At 42.1% G+C, this 21,709-nt stretch overlaps 1 protein-coding gene across 1 annotated transcript; it reads right to left on the bottom strand.

The window, feature by feature from the left end:
* Positions 1-228: 228 nt before the first annotated feature.
* Positions 229-21,175, bottom strand: LOC138769394 (serine/threonine-protein kinase SBK1-like). The gene is made up of 5 exons (XM_069947829.1): positions 21,144-21,175; positions 20,149-20,258; positions 18,236-18,454; positions 3,042-3,244; positions 229-1,186 (listed from the first exon to the last, which is right to left on the bottom strand). Exons 2-5 carry the CDS (start codon positions 20,207-20,209, stop codon positions 617-619), a joined length of 1,053 nt encoding a protein of 350 aa, XP_069803930.1. The 5' UTR covers positions 20,210-20,258; positions 21,144-21,175; the 3' UTR covers positions 229-616.
* Positions 21,176-21,709: the final 534 nt, after the last annotated feature.

Consider the following 21,709-nt stretch of genomic DNA (forward strand, 5'->3'; position numbering starts at 1 on the left):
TTGCAAGATAGTTTGCGTTCTTTTCCATTAAAAAAAAACATTGATTTAATCCAGTAGTTACAGTGATGCCATTATTAGGCTATGTTCACACTACGTAAAAAACACGGCCGTATTTCATAACAATGGCCGTATTTGAGCAAACAACCGCCGTTTTTTAACAAATACGGCCGTTGTTATGAAATAGGGCCGTGTTTTTTTACGTAGTGTGAACCTGGCCTAACCCTGCAAAACTGTGAGCGAATCTGATGTTATAAAAACCCTAGCCTCGCATTTTTGTTAAATATTTTGTAAAGCATGGTTTGAGGCGGTAAAGGCAGTCCCTCATGGCTCCATCAGCCTTGATTGATAGATCTCTTTCTGCTTGGATATTACACTCCAGACCGCTGAAGTAGACAGAAGTTTCCCCCACTGACTCATTGTTCAGGCAGCATCAAAGTGGAGACAGGTTCCCTTTAAGAAGTCAGTTTCAGTTTCTAATCATTTATCCTAACCAGTTTCAGTAGGTAATATTGTGCCGGGATGTTTTATTGCCAGAGTAAATCTGGTTGGCATACTTTTCAGTGTTAGTTTTATCTTCCAGAAAGTTCATGGTAGTCACGTTCCGTTCTGTAACATTTCAGTTATCTTGTAAGTTGCTGTTATCGTTCACGCTGTTAATTTTCCATGGGTCACTTAGATATTTTTGAACTTCAATAGCCGGGCTTCGCGTCATTGAGTTTATTGCTAGTAGCTTCTGAAACATGTCTAGTGCTTGCCATGTAAATTGTTTCCATTGAGAAGGGATTTTCTGGTAATTTCCTGTAGTTTGCCACGTAACGAATTCTTCATACTTCCTGTCTTGAATGGATGCTGTATCCCAAGGAAAGTATCCAGTTGAGATGCAGAACAGAAGTATACCGAGTGCCCACACATCAAGGCTGGAGTCAAGTTCAAGAGTATCATTTTCTTGCAAGCAACATAGTTCAGGGGGTGAATAAGGAAGAGTTCCTTTCATGGGAGATATGTAGAAACCTTCAAGCCTTGTTAATCCAAAATCAGCCAGTTTTATGCAGTGACAATCTGTGTCAAAAAGCAAAATATTATCCAGTTTGACATCTCGGTGAACAAGGGCTTTGCTGTGCATAAAGTCCAGTGCTTCACACAACTGCATGGCACACCGTTTTACCATTGTCTCAGGCAAACCTACCTGAAAAGATAAAAATATAATATGACATATTGACATACCTCATAATATTGTACTATTTAACCCCTTAGGTCCAGTTCAAACTGAGTAAACACGACGCGGAATCCCGCCAAGCTCAGTGTCCTGCTTTGAGTGAATGGGAGAGCGCGCGTCTGTCCGCTGCCGCCGCTCTCCACTCAAAGAATGAACATGTTCATTCTTTGAGCGGAGAGTAGAGGGAGCGGATGAGCGCGCACTCTCCCATTCATTCAAATCAGGACACTGAGCATGGCGGGATTCTGCGGCGGAGATCTTCGCCACAGAATTGTGCAGTGTTTACTCAGTGTGAACCGGTCCTTAAAGAGAACAAATACCTTCCCTGAGGAAGTGTGATCTGGCCCCAGTACCTGATAACATACTGCTATGGCTCTGCCCTCATGCCTAGTTACCAGTCGCCAGGATCGAGGATTAAAGTTAGATTTTTTTTAATTGTCGCCTTGCTCTCAAGCACTGTGCCCGGAAGCTATAAGGTACTAGGACCAAATCACACTCATTCAGGGAAGTGATTTTTTTCCTTTTTAAAAGAATCTGTGAGTTTTATCCAGTCCTATCTGAAGGTAGAACAAACTATTGACAGAGAAGCAGAGGTATCGGCTGCAGGAACGGCCTGAATGCAGCCCGAAGGCCGGCAGTTTAACAGCGTCTGTTGCTATGCAATGGACGCTCTTAAACCAAGTGTGAACATAGCCTAATGCAGTACAAAAGAAGCAGGGTGTAAGCAAATTATTTCTACAACGGTTATTTTAGGTGGGTTTACTGGGCATATCCAAGAGGATCGGTTTCAGTGCTCAAAATTAGGGATGAGCCTTTCCTCCCTCTCACATCATATTGTGTCCAATATGGTCTATGGAGAACACTTTAATTGTATTTTAACCCCTTAACGACTGCAGGCGTATATTTACGCCCTGCGGTCGGTAAGGGTGTTCAGAGCAGGGCCGGGTGCCGCATGTAGCCCGGGACCGCGGCTATTAGCGGTCAGGGTCCGATCGCCGTGCCCGCTAATAAGGTAATCAGATGCAGCTGTCAAAGATGACAGCTGCATCCGATTACCTGATGCAGCTGTTCCCTGGTGTCTAGTGGTGGAGATTGTCCCGGAGGAGCGATCCCCATGTCTGCTGCCGGCCAGGGTCTGCGCCGTAATGGCACTGATCCCGGCTCGGCACTCGGTTGCTTTTGGCCGCAGCAGCCGGAAGCAAACGAGTGCCTATCTCATCGATCTATGCTGTATTACTATATACAGCATAGATCAATGAAAGATTAGAGTGCTTATACTAGAAGTCCCCCATGGGGGCTTCTAGTATAAGTGTAAAAAGAAAAAAATAAAGTGTTGTTATTAATAAAAAGCCCCCTCCCCTAATAAAAGTTTGAATCACTCCCCTTTCCCCATGTTATAAATAAACATAAATAAATAAATAAACATGATTGGTATCGCCACGTGCATAATCGCCCGAACTATTAATTAATCACATTCCTTATCTCGCAAGTGCAAAATTCTCTTCCTCTTTAGATTGAGAATTCTCTGTCAGGAGTCCTGTAGATGCTGTGGTCATGCTGACCGCAGTATCTATAGGGTTGACTCTCAGCACCGGAGCGCGGCTCCGGTGCTGAGAGTTGCAGCGGGTCCCCGGCTATCATTGATAGCCGGGACCCTCCGCGGATGACACAGGCGCAGCTCCTGCGCCTGTGTCATCCTGGATCGTAAATTAACGTTGCTGTAGCCTCAGGCATAGGCTGCAGCGACGTTAATTTACAGTGCGGTGGCGGTAAGAGGTTAAAGACTGATGTGATTAAGTATTTCCCTTTCTTCACGGAAACTTACTTGACATGAAATGATGGAGTACAGGTCACCAGCGGGTGCTAGCTCCTGAGCAAATGCAAAATACCTATTGGTTTCAAAGGCCACTGCAAAAGTTTTAATAATATTAGGGTGTGATCCCAGGCACAGAGATACACAGTATTCCATTAGGAAGTTCTCCACCTTGGTAGTCCTTTTCTTCATTAGTTTTAGAGCCATAATTTTACCTGAAAATTAAGAAACAGATTTTAAAAATAAAATTACAGTTAGTCTTTCAAAATAAGCAATGCGGCACTAAATACAGTTAATTCAGGGGTATAGCTATTTTACTGACAGGGTTTTTAGGCCTTTTGCACATCTGGTACTTAGGATACTTTTAATACGATATGACATGTACAAAGACAGGCTACATGTAAACAGTAAAAAAAAAAAAACAGCAACAACAACAACAACTTTTAAATGACTAAGTATAAGTATGACCCAAATAAATAAAGGTCTAAAACCACCTTGAAATAAAGATGTGGACAATTTATATATGCCACATACACTCACCGGCCACTTTATTAGGTACACCTGTCCAACTGCACGTTACCACTTAATTTCTAATCAGCCAATCACATGGCGGCAACTCAGTGCATTTAGGCATGTAGACATGGTCAAGACAATCTCCTGCAGTTCAAACCGAGCATCAGTATGGGGAAGAAAGGTGATTTGAGTGCCTTTGAACGTGGCATGGTTGTTGGTGCCAGAAGGGCTGGTCTGAGTATTTCAGAAACTGCTGATCTACTGGGATTTTCACGCACAACCATCTCTAGGGTTTACAGAGAATGGTCCGAAAAAGAAAAAACATCCAGTGAGCGGCAGTTCTGTGGGCGGAAATGCCTTGTTGATGCCAGAGGTCAGAGGAGAATGGGTAGACTGGTTCGAGCTGATAGAAAGGCAACAGTGACTCAAATAGCCAACCGTTACAACCAAGGTAGGCAGAAGAGCATCTCTGAACGCACAGTACGTCCAACTTTGAGGCAGATGGGCTACAGCAGCAGAAGACCACACCGGGTGCCACTTCTTTCAGCTAAGAACAGGAAACTGAGGCTACAATTTGCACAAGCTCATCGAAATAGAACAGTAGAAGATTGGAAACACGTTGCCTGGTCTGATGAGTCTCGATTTCTGTTGCGACATTCGGATGGTAGGGTCAGAATTTGGCGTCAACAACATAAAAGCATGGATCCATCCTGCCTTGTATCAACGGTTCAGGCTGGTGGTGGTGGTGTCATGGTGTGGGGAATATTTTCTTGGCACTCTTTGGGCCCCTTGGTACCAATTGAGCATCGTTGCAACGCCACAGCCTACCTGAGTATTGTTGCTGACTATGTCCATCCCTTTATGACCACAATGTACCCAACATCTGATGGCCACTTTCAGCAGGATAATGCACCATGTCATAAAGCTAGAATCATCTCAGACTGGTTTCTTGAACATGACAATGAGTTCACTGTACTCAAATGGCCTCCACAGTCACCAGATCTCAATCCAATAGAGCATCTTTGGAATGTGGTGGAATGGGAGATTCGCATCATGGATGTGCAGCCGACAAATCTGCGGCAACTGTGTGATGCCATCATGTCAATATGGACCAAAATCTCTGAGGAATGCTTCCAGCACCTTGTTGAATCTATGCCACGAAGAATTGAGGCAGTTCTGAAGGCAAAAGGGGGTCCAACCCGTTACTAGCATGGTGTACCTAATAAAGTGGCCGGTGAGTGTATGTCTAATTTACATACACATTTTCTCATATAACCACAACTGGAGGGACCAGAAATATTTTTCAAAAGTAAGAGGACCCAAGTTCTGTAAACAACTTTTAATATCTTGCTGCTATTATGTAAAAAACAATAAAGAGCCTATGCTTACCTTTCCACGCTCCCCCAGTGTCTTCCTGCGGTGCCGCCAGTTTTCTCTGCTAACTACAGTCTTCACTTCCAGGATGAACTTATCTCAGGAGTGACAGCCCACTCAGCCAATCACTGACTGAGATGGGACAGCACTGATTGGCTGAGCTAGTTGTCACTCCTGAGATGAGTTAATCCTGGAAGTGAAGACTCTGTAGAAGCAGAGAAAACCCAGGGACACTGCAGTAGGACACTGGGGGAGTGTGGAAAGGTAAGCATAGGCTCTTTATTGTTTTCTATAGCAGCAAGATATTAAAAGTTGTCTAAGGCTGGATAACCCCTTTAAGTTCTGTGACAAAGAGAGAGTTAAACAACCTCATAGAGGATCAGATTGGAGGGGCTTTTGTGTTTATTGTGAATGTGTGTATGTTGTATGTCCTACTATGTGTTTCCATTTTTTTTTTATTTACGGTTATGATGTCATTTTAGAAGTGGGGCTTATGAATTTTAAATACAGGATTAATATATCTAAAACAAACGATCCTTCCTCTTTTTCCTTTTTATGGAGTAATTTTTCTCCTTTTGCTGTTACATGGTGTGTTCATTTTTATGCATGTTTTTCAATAAATTTGAAGATTTTACAGAGAGTGCTGGATTCATGTTTTGTACTATTAAAATTACTTTTTTTTTTTTTGCATATGTTCCACTACTCTTCATCTCCCAGGTCCAACTGTTGCCCATACAGCCCTTCTCTTTTGAGATTGTTGGTGGCTGATTACAGGGTTGCTTGGCAGCACATACTGGCTGGAATAGTATTACCACTTCTTTTTTTACATTTTTATTAAAGTTTCCAAGTAATTTAAATGATACAGCAACATACAACGCAAACATACAACTATCTTCTTCAATGGGCCCAATGTTACCCTTTCATTTATCCTTCAGCCTTAAGGGGTATCTCTCATGAGTTTTTGCTAATAAACACATATGGATACGCTATATGAGACCTGCATAATGCTTTCTAGTAGGCCATCCAGTGTCACATATAGTGGCTTAAATGTCCCTCTCTCAACCTCATAATCAAATCCTTGGTACAGTATAGTTAGATAAAAAAAAGAGAGAGAAAAATTGCAGGTTGGGAATATCATATTCTGTGTGTGTATCGGCAAATTGCTTCAAGCCCCCGCTGACATTACGTGGATCAAAGCAATCCAACAACACTTATGATCCTTGATGGTAGCAGTGTAGGTGATGCACACTGGAAGCCAACAATCCCACATTGGTTGGGAGTCCAAGAAGAAGTCCAACAGCATTGACTGGTGGTTTCAAAGTATCATAAGTCTATAGTGCACCCAATACAACATGATGTTTCGACTGCACGCCAAGTATACGTGGATCAGTCAATGCACCCCTCTAAACTTCCACCTCCCAAAGTCCTCGAGACTAGTCAACTCAGTAGCCAATCAGTATTGCACATGCATATATATTGGTAAAGTTATATATCTGGTAAAGTTCTCCACTCCAAGTTTGTCCCTCACTTTCTACTACACCATATGCATTACAGTGATTCGGAAAATTATATGAGATTGGGTTTGGTACCACCTTTGCCCTTCCTGTGCTTAATGCAAGCCCAACCCACCCGTTCCAAACATAAGATTAAACCTATTAAAAACATAGGGGTACCCACACTGGGCTGTTATGTAGGGGGTAGAGCAGCTGGGGCATCTTCACCATTTTATTTCAATTGACTCATTCCATCACTGACACAGGTAATCAACACTATAGGGAAGATTTATCAAAGGGTGTAAAATTTAGACTGGTGTAAACTGCCCACAATAACCAATCACAGCTCATCTTTCCTTTCACCAGAGCTGAAAGCTGAGCTGTGATTGGTTGCTATGGCCAGTTTTTTACACCCTTTGAGAAATCTCCCTCTATGTGTCCCTTTTAGATTTGAATTTTTTTAAACAATATACCATAGACAACATAATACCAAGATTTTTAATAACTGTTTTACATTTTAACAGGATAGTAGTGCTATGACGTTAAGACAGTTATCATCCACCGGTGACAGTTCAGACTTATCCTAGTTGATGGACAAGTTTGTCAAAATGTGTTAATGGTTTCCAGACATTAACTAAGGAACATTCGGTGTCAACCAGGAAGAGAAGCCTCTCATCAGCTCTAACTGAAGGGAACAGAGTAAACAATATCTAGAAATTTCACTATATAAAGTAGACATCTGTATGTAAATAGGTCAGCACCCAAAATTTCCTATTTACTATTGAAATGAGCAGCTAAACAAGTATTAGACTATGTTGCCACGCTGTATGAACAAAGGTCGCTCAACATGAATGGCCGTAATTTAACACTGCCTATGGCCAGAAATAATGATCATTATAATTTATTCCGACCGTGAATATTGTTAAACAATGGCTGCTCGGGAAATGGCTGTTGTATCTACAGCGTGGAAACATAGCCTTAGGCCTCATTTTCACATTCTGTGATTTTTCTGGGGCGCAAAAACTCTATTAAAAAAACTGCTATTTTTTCTCCATGGAAAATCATCTATATTTGTATCCGTAATTGCATCCGTTTCCGTATCCGTAAAATGTGAACAGTACTAGTTTGCTTAGTTTTGATCTGTGTTTTTTTGCGGACATCATGGATGTGACATCTGTGACGTCCGTAAAAAATACAGATGCCATAGACTTCTAATGGTAATCCGTACCACAATGAGCCAGTTCTACTTTACACCAGTTTGATAAATCTCCCCCTTAGTTCTTAGCGAGTCTCAAGCTTATATGACCAAAGCTCATTGATGCGTGGATGTCCAGGTCACATTGAAACAATGTTCTCCTCCTTGCTTTCTAAAAGCCATTTTATTTTTCCACCTACAGGGCTGGTTGGGGGCTCATTTTTTTGCACCATGATCTATAGTTTTTATTTGTATCATATTGGTGTAAAATAAAAATGTAGCTTTATATTAATTTGTTTTCCCTAATATATAATTTAAAAAAATCAGCAATCCTGTGTTTTTTTTTCCCTCTTGTTCATTCACTGCAAAGCAGAGGGGCCTATTCTACATGGGTGATGCTTCACAGAGGGAGGTATTCTATATGGGGGATGCTACACAGAGGGAGGTACTCTATATGGGGGATGCTACACATAGGTGGCTATTCTATATAGGGGCATGCTACACAGAGTGGGCTATTCTATATAGGGACATGCTACAGAAAGGGGCCTGAGGGGACTATATACCATGTCACTGGCTATGTGTCCTATAGATGCTGTATAGGGCTATAAATCCCATAAAAGGTGCACACTAGGACCACACAGACAATGTATCTAAAAACTTCAGGTTCAGGATAACAAATGTTGAGTTTACTTTTTTTTTTTTAAATCTGCAAAAAAATGGAAATGTTTAAATCTAACCTCCAGACTGCTTTGACACTTCTTTTTTCTTAAGAAATCCGAATTATAAGACATGATTATGTTTCATACTGTCAGAATTTCTAAAAGATTTCATCACAAATAATTGCCGGATGTATTGAACAATATTTATTAGTACAATAAAATACAATGACAATAATAATCTGACAATCACTTGGATACATTAAACCATCACCATTGCTGTGTCCTTATAGTGAATGAACCATGACGCGGCTCCATTAGAATCAATGAAGCCGCGTCATAGAGGGGCAGATTAACCAGTAGGAAGAGGGAGATTGTGATCTAGCTGTATAGAGCTCTGGTGAGACCACATCTGCAATACTGTGTCCAGTACTGGAGACCTCACCTAAAAAAGGATATTGATAAAATAGAACGGGTCCAAAGATGGGCTACAAAAATAGTGGAGGGTGTGAGGCATAAACCATATTAAGTAAAGGCCCTATTGCACGGAACGCATACCATTTGTATTCGGCCGATATCGGCCGCTACGAACGATAGTCGTCCCGTGGAATAGAGTGCAACGATCAGCCAACATCGTTCATGTCGGCTGATCGTTGCAGTCGCTTGTTTTTCAACATGTTTAAAAACAAGCGACTGATATAGCAACGATCTGCTGCCGTCGCTCCGTTGAATAGGAGCATCGGCAGCAGATGCTGCTATATCCTATGGGCTGCCCGGACGATCAGCGATCACCCGGGCAGCCCCCCCCGGAACGAGGAGCAAACGAGCGCTGAGAGCGCTTAACGACCCGTGGAATAGGGGCTTAAGACTTTAAATCTGTATAGTCTGGAGAAAAAAAAAAGAAGGGGGGACATGATTGAAACCTTTATATATGTTAAAGGACTAAATAGGGTTCAGGGGGAAGTGCTTTTAGAAAAAAAAACTGAGCTCAAGAACAAGAGGACACAGTGAGAGGTTAGTTAGGGGAAAGAACAGAAGCAATGTGAGAAAATATTACTTTACTTAAAGAGTAGTAGATGGTTTGAACAAACTTCTAGCCGGTGTGGTTGGTAAATCTACCATAATAGAATTTAAACCTGCCTGGGATAAACATATATCTATCCTAAGTAGGGAAATACAAAGGCTATGTTCACACTGCGTATGAGTCTGTCCGTAGTTCGTATGGCGACGTACATGTGCGGCTAAAACTACGGGCGTGGGAAAAATCGACATGCGGCCGGATGCGTACGAACCGCGAACATATACGCCCGTAGTGCAGTTATGCTTCCCTAGCTTGTTTCGAAGCGATCTGAGGCTGGTCATTTACTTGGAAATCTTCGCCCAGCCCCGTCAACCACACAGAACCTTTTGGATCAAAAAATCAAGTTCAATTTGGCTGAAATAAGTACTTCGTACGGGACCGCATGGAAATCTACGGCCGTGAGTTTCAACATTTCCGTCCTCAAACAATGGTCTTCTTCATTTTTCACGGCACCGCATACAATCCGGCCATAAGCTCATACGTAGCGTGCATTGTGCGGGCGTATATTGTATACTTTCAAGCAAACGCATCAACCTCAAAACTACGTGCGTATATTCGCAGTTCGCACTACGGACGGATTCATACGCAGTGTGAACATAGCCTAAAAGGGCAAACTAGATGGACCAAGTGGTTTTTTTTTCTGCTGACAATCTTCTATGTTTTTATGTATATTATAGACTACAGTATCAGATCTTAATATCTGCGCCAAAAGCATTAAGTGGCACTTGGCAGGGAGACAGGTGTATAACTACTAGAAGGCCTGCCTAAAGGGGTCATGCCTATATGGTAAATAAAGATCACTTACTTCCCCTTCCCTCCTGATGCAGTGTGCTCAGCCCAGGGAGAATGGGGTTAGGTGGGGATTCATAGCACCACCATTCAACCCACTAGGGCCCAGACAGCAAGCAGTGAACTTTACAGATTGCTGCTTACTTTAGAGGACCAGAGCACCTGTTGAAACGACAGGTGTTCTGCTCCTAAGTCAGAACTTTGCACTTACCCCTTATTGCTCCTGGCTGTGTCAAAGCATCTTTAGCTGCACTGCAGATAGTAGTGACCATCACATGATCACTAAAGGCTGCAGTATAGAAAATTTGGCAGGCCATACAGGCATGAGTGGAGAGGGGTCAGTTTTAGGCTACCACATTGTGTTTATGTTAAAAATGCAATATAGCCACACAGCCTTTCAGGACTTTGTTGTTGCTCTTTTCCGCTGCATTAGCCACTGTGGATATCTTTTGCATTTGCAAACTACTGGACTTACAAGTCCAGGTCTCACTTGCAGTTCACAATCGCATTGGTATCCTCAGTCGCTAGCACAGCATGACATACCCTTCATTTACTAACATTATTTTTATATTTTTATTTTCTAGGCACCAGTTTCCTGGACTATGTTGATGACTGTTGATCTTTCTTTTTTAAAGAAAATGGTCATTGAGGGGTGAGGGGGTGTTTTTATGTCAGTTTTTTTTTCTTTCTCTGCTGTATTGTTTTTGTGTTTTTCTCTCATTGTACAGGCTTGGCAGTGGAAGCCATCTGATAGATGGCATCCATAAAATGGCTAAAACTCACCTCCCTAGGTTATTACTGGAGCGTTAAACAAAATGGCACTCATGGTCTGCAATAGTAGCAGGCCACTATTATTAGGCTGGGAAGGGCCAAATAAAAAAGCGTGTTGTCCCCCCTCTTTTCCATGGCCAGCAAGGGGAGAAAACAAACAGCAACAGCCTAGTAATACCAGGGTGGGAAGGGCCATTTACCTGTCTACATATATTTGTCTTTCCCACCTAATAATACTAGCTTATTACCACTCCAGACTGGGCGTGCCATTTTTTGCACTTCAGGATTGATGGTACCTGGCTTTCCCCAATACCTATGTGGCAGTGGGTACTAGGGTAATAATGCAGAGTTTAGCGTTAGATGGCATCTATTAGCTGCGGCTTAGTTTAAAGTGTCACTGTCGTGAAATTTTTTTTTGCAGAAATCAATAGTCCAGGCGATTTTAAGAAACTTTGTAATTGGGTTTATTATCCGAAAAATGCATTTTTATCATGAAAAAGCAGTTTGAAGCTCTCACCCCTGTCTTCATTGTTCTCCTATGGAGAGAGCTAAAGAGAAGACCAAAACAGGACAACAAAGAGTTAATCTACAAATCCCTCACCCGTTATCTGTTCTGACCATCACCAGTGACCTGTCTGAGCTCGGATTACAGCTGTCACCCAGCTCCGTGCCTGTAATCCTCTGTTATCTGCTTTCTGCTGCCGGCTAACTCCCTCCTTCCTCCTCCCCCCTCCCCTCTCCCTAGAACAGACAGGGGACGTCTCCTGCAACAAGTCACAATTTTCAGATTTTTCAGAGTGGATGAAAAAGAGGAAGGAGGGGGGGACCTGGGAAAAGGCTTTTTACATGCAGATAATGGCAGATTTGGCTAATAAACCCAATTACAAAGTTTCTTAAAATCGCCTGGACTATTGATTTCTGCAAAAAAAAAAAATACGACAGTGACTCTTTAAGCCTGTAAAAATTAGATGGCTTCTACTAGCGAGCCTGTAGAAGTGAGAAAGAAAGGTAAAAAACTAGAGAAATATTATTACTATGACTAAAACTCCCACACCCCTCACTGGCCATTTTATAAAAAATAAAATGTTGGTCATCAACATAGTTTACTCAGAATAGCCCTTGGTATCAGTGACAAAAAAACAAAAGAAAAGAAAAATAGCAAATGGCCCTCTTCTCTGCTGTGCTAGCAGCTGTATCTACTGTATGGGGATTTGAACTGCAGGTTGGACCTGAACTTGTAGGTTGAGGCCCCACCTGCAGTTCACTATCCCATGTGGTAGTCATATGGGGTTGTAAACTGCATATAGGTCCGGAACATGCAAGTGCAAGTACCACCTGCAGTTCACAAATGAATACACTAGCCGCATTGTTTTTGTAGCGCTGGATAACCCCTTTAAAGGAGAAGTCCGGCAAAAAATGTTATTGAAGTATTATATTGCCCCCCAAAGTTATACAAATCGCCAATATCCACTTATAATGGGAAATGCACATAAAGTGTGTTTTTTTTCTGCACTTACTACTGCATTAAGGCTTCACTTCCTGGATAACATGGTGATGTCACTTCCTGGATAAAATGGTGATGTCACGGTCCGACTCCCAGAGCTGTGCAGGCTGTGGCTGCTGGAGAGGATGATGGCAGGGGGACACTGAGGGACACAGGGCACTGGAGGGACACTGAGCATCCCTCTGCCATCATCCTCTCCAGCAGCCACAGCCCACACAGCTCTAGGAGTCAGGTTGTGGCATCACCATGTTATCCAGGAAGTGACATCACCATGTTATCCAGGAAGTGAAGCCTTAATGCAGTAGTAAGTTCAGGAAAAAACGCACTTTATGTGCATCTCTCATAATAAGTGTATATTGGTGATTTGTATAATTATAAATATAATTTTAACATAAGGGCAAGTATAATACTCACAAAGTTGCTTTTTTGCTATTGTTTTAGATATCCACTTTTGACTGGTAAAGGTTATGATTTATTAATTTGTCTGCACTTCTTGGCCAATTGTCTTGTGTTTACCATGCTTTTGTTATTACCATCAGTCTTTGTCCTTGTTTTTAATTTATAAATTATAAACTTAACCCCTTCGTGCTGCAGCTAGTTTGGGCCTTAATGACCAGGCTAATTTTTCAAAATCTGACCTGTCTCACTTTATGCTCTTATAGCTCAGTGATGCTTTAACGTATGCTAGCGATTCTGAGATTGTTTTTTCGTGACATATGGCACTTTATGTTAGTGGCAAAATTTGGTCACTACTTTGTGTGTTTTTTGTGAAAAACATCAAAATATCATGAAAAATTTAAAAAATTTGCATTTTATGAACTTTGAAATTCTCTGCTTCTAAAAAAAGAAAGTCGTAGCACATAAATTAGTTACTAAGTCACATAACCAATATGTCCTCTTTATTCTGGCATAATTTGGTAAACATATTTTACTTTTTTAGGGTGTTATGGGGCTTAGAAATTTATCAGCAAATTATCACATTTTCGTGAAACTGATTTTTTTAGGGACCAGTTCTTTTTTAAATGGATTTAGAAGTCTGGTATCCTGAAAACCCCCATAAGTGACCCCATTTTGGAAACTACACACCTTAAAGAATTAATCTAGGGGTATAATGAGCATTTTAACCCTACAGGGGATGGAGGAAAGTATTCACAATTAGGCAGTAAAAAAATGGAAAATTTTAATTTTCCAATAATATATATGTTTAGATTAAAGTTTCTCATTTTCAAAAGGAATATGAGACAAAAAGCACCCCAAAATTTGTAATGCAGGTTCTCTTGAGTACAACGGTACCCCATATGTGGGCGTAAACCACTGTATGGGCACACAGCAGGGCTCAGAAGGAAGGGAGCGCCAATTAGCTTTTCCAATGCAAATTTTGCTGAAGAAGTTTCTGAGCGCCAGGTGCGTTTGCAGTGCCCCTGTAGTGTCAGCAGAGAGAAAACCCCCCATAAGTCACCCCATTTTGGAAAGTGCACCCCTCAAAGAATTCATCTTGGTGTGTGGTGACCATTTTGACCCCACAGGTATTACAGGAAAGTATTCAAAAGAAGACAGTAAAAGTGAAAAACTCGAATTCTTCCAATAATATGTTGGTTTAGTTTGAAATTTCTCAATTTCACGAGGAACAAGAGGAAAAAAGTACCCCAAAATTTGTAACGCAGGTTCTCCTGAGTACAATGGTACCCCATATGTGGGCGTAAACCACTGTATGGGCACACAGGAGGGCTCAGAAGGGAAGGAGCGCCAATTAGCTTTTTCAATGCAGATTTTGCTGCAGAAGTTTCCGAGCGACAGGTGCGTTTGCAGTGCTCCTGTAGTGCCAGCGGAGTAAAATCTCGCCATAAGTCACTCCATTTTGGAAAGTGCACCCCTCAAAGTATTCATCTTGGTGTGTGGTGACCATTTTGACCCCACAGGTATTAGAGGAAAGTATTCAAAAGTAGACAGTAAAAATGAAAAACTCAAATTTTTCCAATATTATGTTCTTTTAGTTTGAAATTTCTCAATTTTATGAGGAACAAGAGGAAAAAAGTACCCCAAAATTTGTAACACAGGTTCTCCTAAGTGAAAAGGTACCTCATATGTGGGCATAAACCACTGCATGGGCACACAGGAGGGCTCAGAAGGAATGGAGCGCCAATTAGCTTTTTCAATGCAGATTTTGCTGAAGAAGTTTCCGAGTGCCAGGTGCGTTTGCAGAGCCCCTGTAGTGTCCGCAGAGTAAAATCTCCCAATAAGTCACCCCATTTTGGAAAGTGCCCCCCTCAAAGAATTTACTTTGGGGTGTGGTGAGCATTTTGACCCCACAGGTATTTGAGGAAAGTATTCAAAAGTAGACAGTAAAAATGAAAAACTCGATTTTTTCCAATAATATGTTCCTTTAGTTTGAAAGGAGAGAAATGTCATCGCAATATATATAAAGCAGGTTCTCCTGAGTAGAATGGTACCCCATATGTGGGCATAAACCACTGCATGGGCACACAGCCGGGCTCAGAAGGGAAAGAGCGCCAATTAGCATTTTCAGTGCAGATTTTTCTGAAGAAGTTTCTGAGCACCAGGTGCGTTTGCAGAGCCCCTGTAGTGTCAGCAGAATAGATTCCCCCCAAAAGTCACCCCATTTTGGAAAGTGCACCCCTCAAAGAATTCATCGTGGGGTGTGGTGACCATTTTTACCCCACAGGTATTAGAGGAAAGTATTCAAAATTGGCCAGTAAAAATGAAAAACTCGAATTTTTCCAATAATATGTTGGTTTAGTTTGAAATTTCTCAATTTGACAAGGAACAGGAGAGAAAACGTACCCCAAAATCTGTAACACAGGTTCTCCTGAGTACAACGGTACCCCATAAGTGGGCATAAACCACTGTATGGGCACACAGCAGGGCTCAGAAGGGAAGGAGCGCCAATTTACAGGAGCAAAACCGCAGCTAGTAATGGTTATTAGAATAGCGCAGTTACTAAAATAAAATAAAAAAAATGAGATTACAGGTAATGTGGGGTGGTTACGGGCAACCAGGGGTGGTTATGGGCAACCTGAGGTGGTTACAGGTAATCTGGGGTGGTTACGGACAACATGGGGTGGTCACGGGCAACCTGCTGTGGTTACGGCAACCTGGGGTGGTTACAGGCAACGTGGGCTGGTTACGGGCAACGTGGGGTGGTTATGGGCAACGTGTGGTGGTCACGGGCAACCTGCCGTGGTTACGGCAACGTGGGCTGGTTACAGGCAACGTGGGCTGGTTACAGGCAACGTGGGCTGGTTACGGGCAACCTGCTGTGCTTACAGACAATCTGGGATGGTTACGGGAAATGTGGGGTGGTTACGGGCAACCTGCAGTGCTTACAGACAATCTGGGGTGGATACGGGCAACGTGGGGTGGTTACGGGCAACCTGCAGTGCTTACAGACAAGCTGGGGTGGTTACGGGCAACGTGGGGTGGTTACGGGCAACCTGCAGTGCTTACAGACAATCTGGGGTGGATACGGGCAACGTGGGGTGGTTACGGGCAACCTGCAGTGCTTACAGACAATCTGGGGTGGTTACGGGCAACGTGGGGTGGTTACGGGCAATGTGGGGTGGTTACGGATAAACTGAAGTTCTTAATGGCAATCTGGGGTGGATACCTGTAATCTGGCATGGGCACCGCAATCTGGAGGGGGTCATTGGCAATTTGGGGTGGTCAGAGGCGCCGTGGCATGGTCAGAGGCGACGTGTGGTGGTCAGAGGCGACGTGTGGTGGTCAGAGGCGACGTGTGGTGGTCAGAGGCAACGTGTGGTGGTCAGAGGCGACGTGCGGTGGTTACGTGCAATCTGGGGGGGGTTACATGTAATCTGGCATGATTACGGGGAACCTGGGGGGGTTATGTGCAACCTGGAAGGGTTACAGACAATCTGGGATTGTTACTGATAAACTGAAGTGCTTATAGGTAATCTGGGGTGGGTACATGTAATTTGGGGTGGTTACGGGCAATCGGGAGGGGGTCACTGGCAATTTGAGGTGGTTACGGGCAACGTGCGGTGGTTACGGGCAACGTGCGGTGGTTACGGGTAATCTGGGGAGGGGTTAGGGGTAATTTGGGAGTAAACTGCAATTATTACTATAATAAAAAGTGTGTGTTTTATTTTTTTGTATGTTTGTCACTTTTTGTACTTTACGTATTCATTTTCACTGTATTACTATGATTACTGTGATATTTTCTATCTCAGTAATCATAGTTCAGTGACAGACCAAATTGGTCTCTGTCACTTTAAATTTTCAGAGTTGGCTGGTTGTGAAGCGCATGCGCACTTCATAACCAGCCAGGACGTCGAGGAGGAAGGAGCTCCAGGGACGGGGGTGAGAGGGGGGGTGGGGGTCGACTTGGGGGGTGGGGGGACATCACTTTTTATCCCCTGTCACCAATCATTCATGGTGACAGGGGATAAAAAGTGCCAGGAGCACATGGTACAAGCGATCAGCGGTATATAGTATATACCGCTGATCGCTTGTACCGGGACCCCAGGCGGAGAGCATGGGGCTTTCATTCATTTTAACTTTTCCATCGCTGTGGACCGACATTAGTCGGTTCACAGCGATGGCGGCGGCCATCTTGGAAATGATGGCCGCCGGGGGAGGGGGGTTAGTGATCGCCCTACTAGGGGGGCTGATCTGAGGTCTGGGGGACACTTATTTCATCTCCCCCCGCGGCCACTTATTTCATCCCCTTTGCCGCCGGCCGCCGCTATAACGTTAATAGCGGCGATCGTCGGTTAGGGGGGGGGGCGGCCCCGGCCCCGCAGCCTTATTCTCTGCCATCGCCGTAAAAAGCTGATGGCAGCAGAATAAGGACCCTTAGTGACCGCAGTAAAAAGCCGTATCGGCGGTCACTAAGGGGTTAAATTCCATTTGTTGTCAACAAACTGACTATACTAATATTTTTTAGCATTTTACATTGTCTAACTATAGGATTACAGGCTGTGTAAGTTTATTTCTTCGTTCCTCATTCTTCGTTCCTCAAAAAAAAATAATATATATATATATATATATATATATATATATACACACATATACATATATATATATATATATATATATATATATATATATATAAAAGCATATAAACACATGGGGAAGATTTATCAAAGGGTGTAAAATAAAGACGGGTGTAAACTGCCCACAGCAACCAATCACAGCTCAGCTTTCAGCTCTGGTAAGGTGAAAACTGAGCTGTGATTGGCTGCTGTGGGCAGTTAACACTAGTTGATATTCACACCCTAAGGCTATGTTCATACTGCGTATATGTCCGGCCGCATATTTTCGCGGCCGGACATATACGCGGTAAACTCCGGCCGGAGATTTACGCTACTTGCGGCCGGCTACGTACGGAGCACGAACTTACGCCCGAAGTCTACTTACGCTTCCCGAGCGCCCTACGTAGCGATCTGACAGTGGTCTTTTACTTGGAAATCTTCGCCTAGCCCCGGACACCCCACAGAACCTTTTGGATCGGCACAAAAAGCTGCAAAAATGAAGAAATCACCACTACGTACGGGACCGCATGTAACGCTACGGGCGTAAGTTACGGCATTTTCGTCCGCAAACAATGGTCTGGTTCATTTTTTACGCCGCCGCGTACGATCCGGGCGTAAGTTCATACGTAGTGTGAACGGTGCAGCCGTACTTCGTATACTTTTCATTATACGCAAACTACGTGAGTCTCCGGCCACTTATTCACGGAACGCGCTACGGCCGGAAACTTACGTAGTGTGAACATAGCCTAAATCTGGGCCATAGACAATAGTGTTTACATACAAGTTGTACAATTACGGAAGCAAACAATGAAAATTACCTTGTAATTTACGTTCAGCTAGTAGAACACTTCCATAAGTACCACTGCCAAGCTTCTTGATTACTCTGTACTGGTTTTTCAATGTTATATGTGGCATCCTTTGTAATGTCAGGTTCATCATTCCTCTCAGTATCGCTTCATTTTCATTTTCATATTCATCTATCTCATCCATGTGATTATCTTGGGATTGAGTCTCCTGTATCGACAGGTGGTTCTCGTCTATTAGAAGAAAAAAATCAGGACTAAACATTTTATAGCTTAAATACATTTCTAAATAAAAATTTATAATTGTAGTGTAGTGATTTCTTCACTGCAAAAAGCAATGTAAAATATATTTAAAGTGATCTACCCATTTTTAAAGTGATGGCATATTGCTAGGATATTCAATCACTTTATGATTAGTGAGGTTACAAACCTTTAGGACCCCCACTGATCTTGGATATAAAGGGCTTACAGTGCTAGTTTAGTGCTACATCCCATTCTGGAAGCCGTGGAGTGTCACTAAGGAGGGCATCTTAATATATTATTGCTGAATAAGAAGTAGATGACAGCACTCACTGATTATTATTTAGAACTTCATTAGAACATTCCATGCAGACAGCAAGGATGTCAGCAAAGTAGTAATGTGGTCTGAAGAAGCACGCATGCAAGTGTAAAACAGCTGTAACACATTACTACCTTGCTGGCATCCTTGCTGTCTGCAAGGAATGTTTTAATGAAGGTTTGAATAATCAAAGGATCAGGAAGCATCGGTGAGTGCTGTCATCAACTTTTTATTCCATTTTCATGTATGTATCTTATGCTATAAGGATTGAGCACCCCCCTATTGACTGAAGATGTTTTCTAGCTGTCTGCTTCTAACTCCATGAGCAAGGAAGAGTAGTGGTGACCACTGTATCTGACTTTATATATTAGTGCTGTGGGTCCATATTTGTAGGATCAGGTCCCTGAGTTTAAACCCTTAACCGATCATAATGTGATGGCATTTCCTGGTAATTACTTTGTAAGGTCAGAACCCTTTTACTGTGTAGACCCCAAACCAATAGTGCTCTACTTATTCAATTGTGCTTACATACAGTAGTGTCAACATGTTCTGCATTGCTAAAAACGAACATCAGTTATCACTGGAGCACAGCATTATATTTTAAAATATCTAAATATCAAAGATATACCCACAAACATTTATACTCTAGGGATAGTAACAAAGGAAACCAAATAATCTCCAAGTTAGAAGTTATATGTTTATATCTTGTAAGCTAGTGTCCAAGCACTAACTTATACAGCACATCCAACAATTTATTAAATGGGAGTCTTTAATTGTAAACTCCATTAAATTTAATAGTAAAAATGGAGAAAGGACAGTGAAAAAAGAAAAACTGTGTGTGAACAACAAAAAATAACGTCTGCTGTTTGCAAAGACGTCCGAAAATAATTAGTGACAGGAAAATTATATTGCTAGAAAAAAGTTTGATCACCTGACTTCTAGCTAAGGTTGTTTTTGCTATTTCTCATTCTCTCAATTTCAGAGAATTTTCCTTCCTTACATCCCTGACCAATCACAGGACAGCACCTACTGCTCACTGTTAAGTCATAATATAGTGCTGGAGAAAGTGTACTGGACTAAACAAGCTGGCACTGTGCTGGTGGAGAATTTATAGTATACTGGGAACTATAGCATCTTTGGGGATTCTTGTCATTGATGCTCTGGGGTTTCAATGTTCTATGTGAGCAACAGCATTACAAGAAGAAGGGGTTACACCACAAAAGCAAAAGTCTCGGTGTAAGCTGTGTACCGATAATGCTGATGTTGATGATGACAAGCTAAAGGAGATTAAAATGATGACTAGTCATGCGAGAGACAGCTTTCCAGAACTTTGTTGTCTTTCTGAGATAAGATGGAAACCTTGATTTACCTTTGCATAGGTAGACAGGCTCAGTTTTGCAATCACACATTCCATGTTTTCTTTTGCACATAGCACAAGCTAAGTCCTGCCCCCACTTCCTGTATTCTGTCTTTGTCCCCCTGTCACAAGAGACAGGATTTTTATAACAACAGATTATAGACAGTAGTTTGCAAGGAAATAATTTTTTTAGAACTTTTTATCAAGACTAAGCAGTGACTTCTAGTCGTGATTTACTGGTAGTGATTTACTAATACTGTACAGATCATGTTTTGTATCAGATGGAGAGAAGTTGTTTTAAATTATAGTGACCACTAAAGTCATTATACTATCTGACGATAGAGGACTAGATACAAATTAGAATATAGTGGCTAGACCACACAGCTGTACCATAAACTAGCTGTTTATGGCTGTACCAAAGGTTTTTTTTTTATATATATTTTTTTACATACATTAATTTAAATTTTAATTCAGCACTCAGCAACATTTCTAATTAATCATGAAAATCTCCACCACCTTCTTTTCTGGAAGCATAGGGGAGTTTATGTATTTTATAATTTCCCTACACATAGTAATTCAATCTGTTCAATACAACAAAAAAACACATTACCTTTAAGATGTTTAAATAAATGAAGTTTGTGGGTTATCACCTGCTGTGCAGAATAAATTGTGTCCTGTATTGCTATAATGTTCTTATCTATAATTTAAGTAGGGCATGTCCCATGTGACCATAAGCAAGATGCAATATTATGGCTGCCATTAAAATTGGTGGTACAAATAAAAGAGTATAATAAATCTGCCATTGAAGAAACATTTGTTCATGGCCAACAGCAATTAGCCATGAAAGTATTTCTCTGCTATAGTTTATTTGTCACATATTTTCATATTATCCAATTCCCCAGGAAAGAATGTTCCTTAGGTGGGAATAGAAAAGTTGAAAGATAATCTACTGATAGATTCTAATACCCCCAAGCAATAATCCCCATTGGGTCACAGGCACTTTGTACCTGCTCCTGGGTCCTTGTTTATGCCACTCTCCATCCTGGGCACTGTCCAGTAGCTTCTGCTCTCCCTGGCCGCTGCTAGAACTGTGATTGGCATGTATCTGCTCAAACGATTTAAAGGGGGAGTGCTCAAGATACCTTCAGGTGCTGGCCAATGAGTTATTGTGGCTATTCTTGCATGCTCTGGCACAATGCATGCGTTTATTACCTGAGTAAAAAGTTTATTACATTTCATGTGATTTGCAAAGGGTTGTTATTTGACCTAGCTCTATCCAATGACTTGACCTTGCTTATGTTCTCTATATGACCTGTTCCTTACATCAGCCTGTGAGTCAATGCTACCTCTCCTGATACATGTTAGTCTACCATTTCTGATCCAGTGCTCCCAACAGTAATTTTCCTTGACTCTGGATTTTACCCTACTAAATGTTAAAGATAGGGAATAAGTGATCCCTCAAATTTCAGTCCCATTACTAGGCCGATTTCAAGAGCAGTCAAGAGGGATCAATCCAAATATCCTATTTCCCCCTTTTCCCTAGCTGGATTTGAATGTCTTCTTCTTGCAGTTC

The sequence above is a fragment of the Dendropsophus ebraccatus genome, chromosome 12, assembly GCF_027789765.1.
Source record: "Dendropsophus ebraccatus isolate aDenEbr1 chromosome 12, aDenEbr1.pat, whole genome shotgun sequence".
Classification (NCBI taxonomy): Eukaryota; Metazoa; Chordata; class Amphibia; order Anura; family Hylidae; genus Dendropsophus; species Dendropsophus ebraccatus.

Coding starts and splice junctions, on each gene's coding strand:
- LOC138769394 (XM_069947829.1), bottom strand. CDS start 20,209: ATGTGCAAAAGAAAACATGGAATGTGTGATTGCAAAACTGAGCCTGTC. Junction 18,455..20,148: donor GCCTGTCTACCTATGCAAAG/GTAAATCAAGGT, acceptor TTCTTCTAATAG/ACGAGAACCACCTGTCGATA. Junction 1,187..3,041: donor ACTCCATCATTTCATGTCAA/GTAAGTTTCCGT, acceptor TTATCTTTTCAG/GTAGGTTTGCCTGAGACAAT.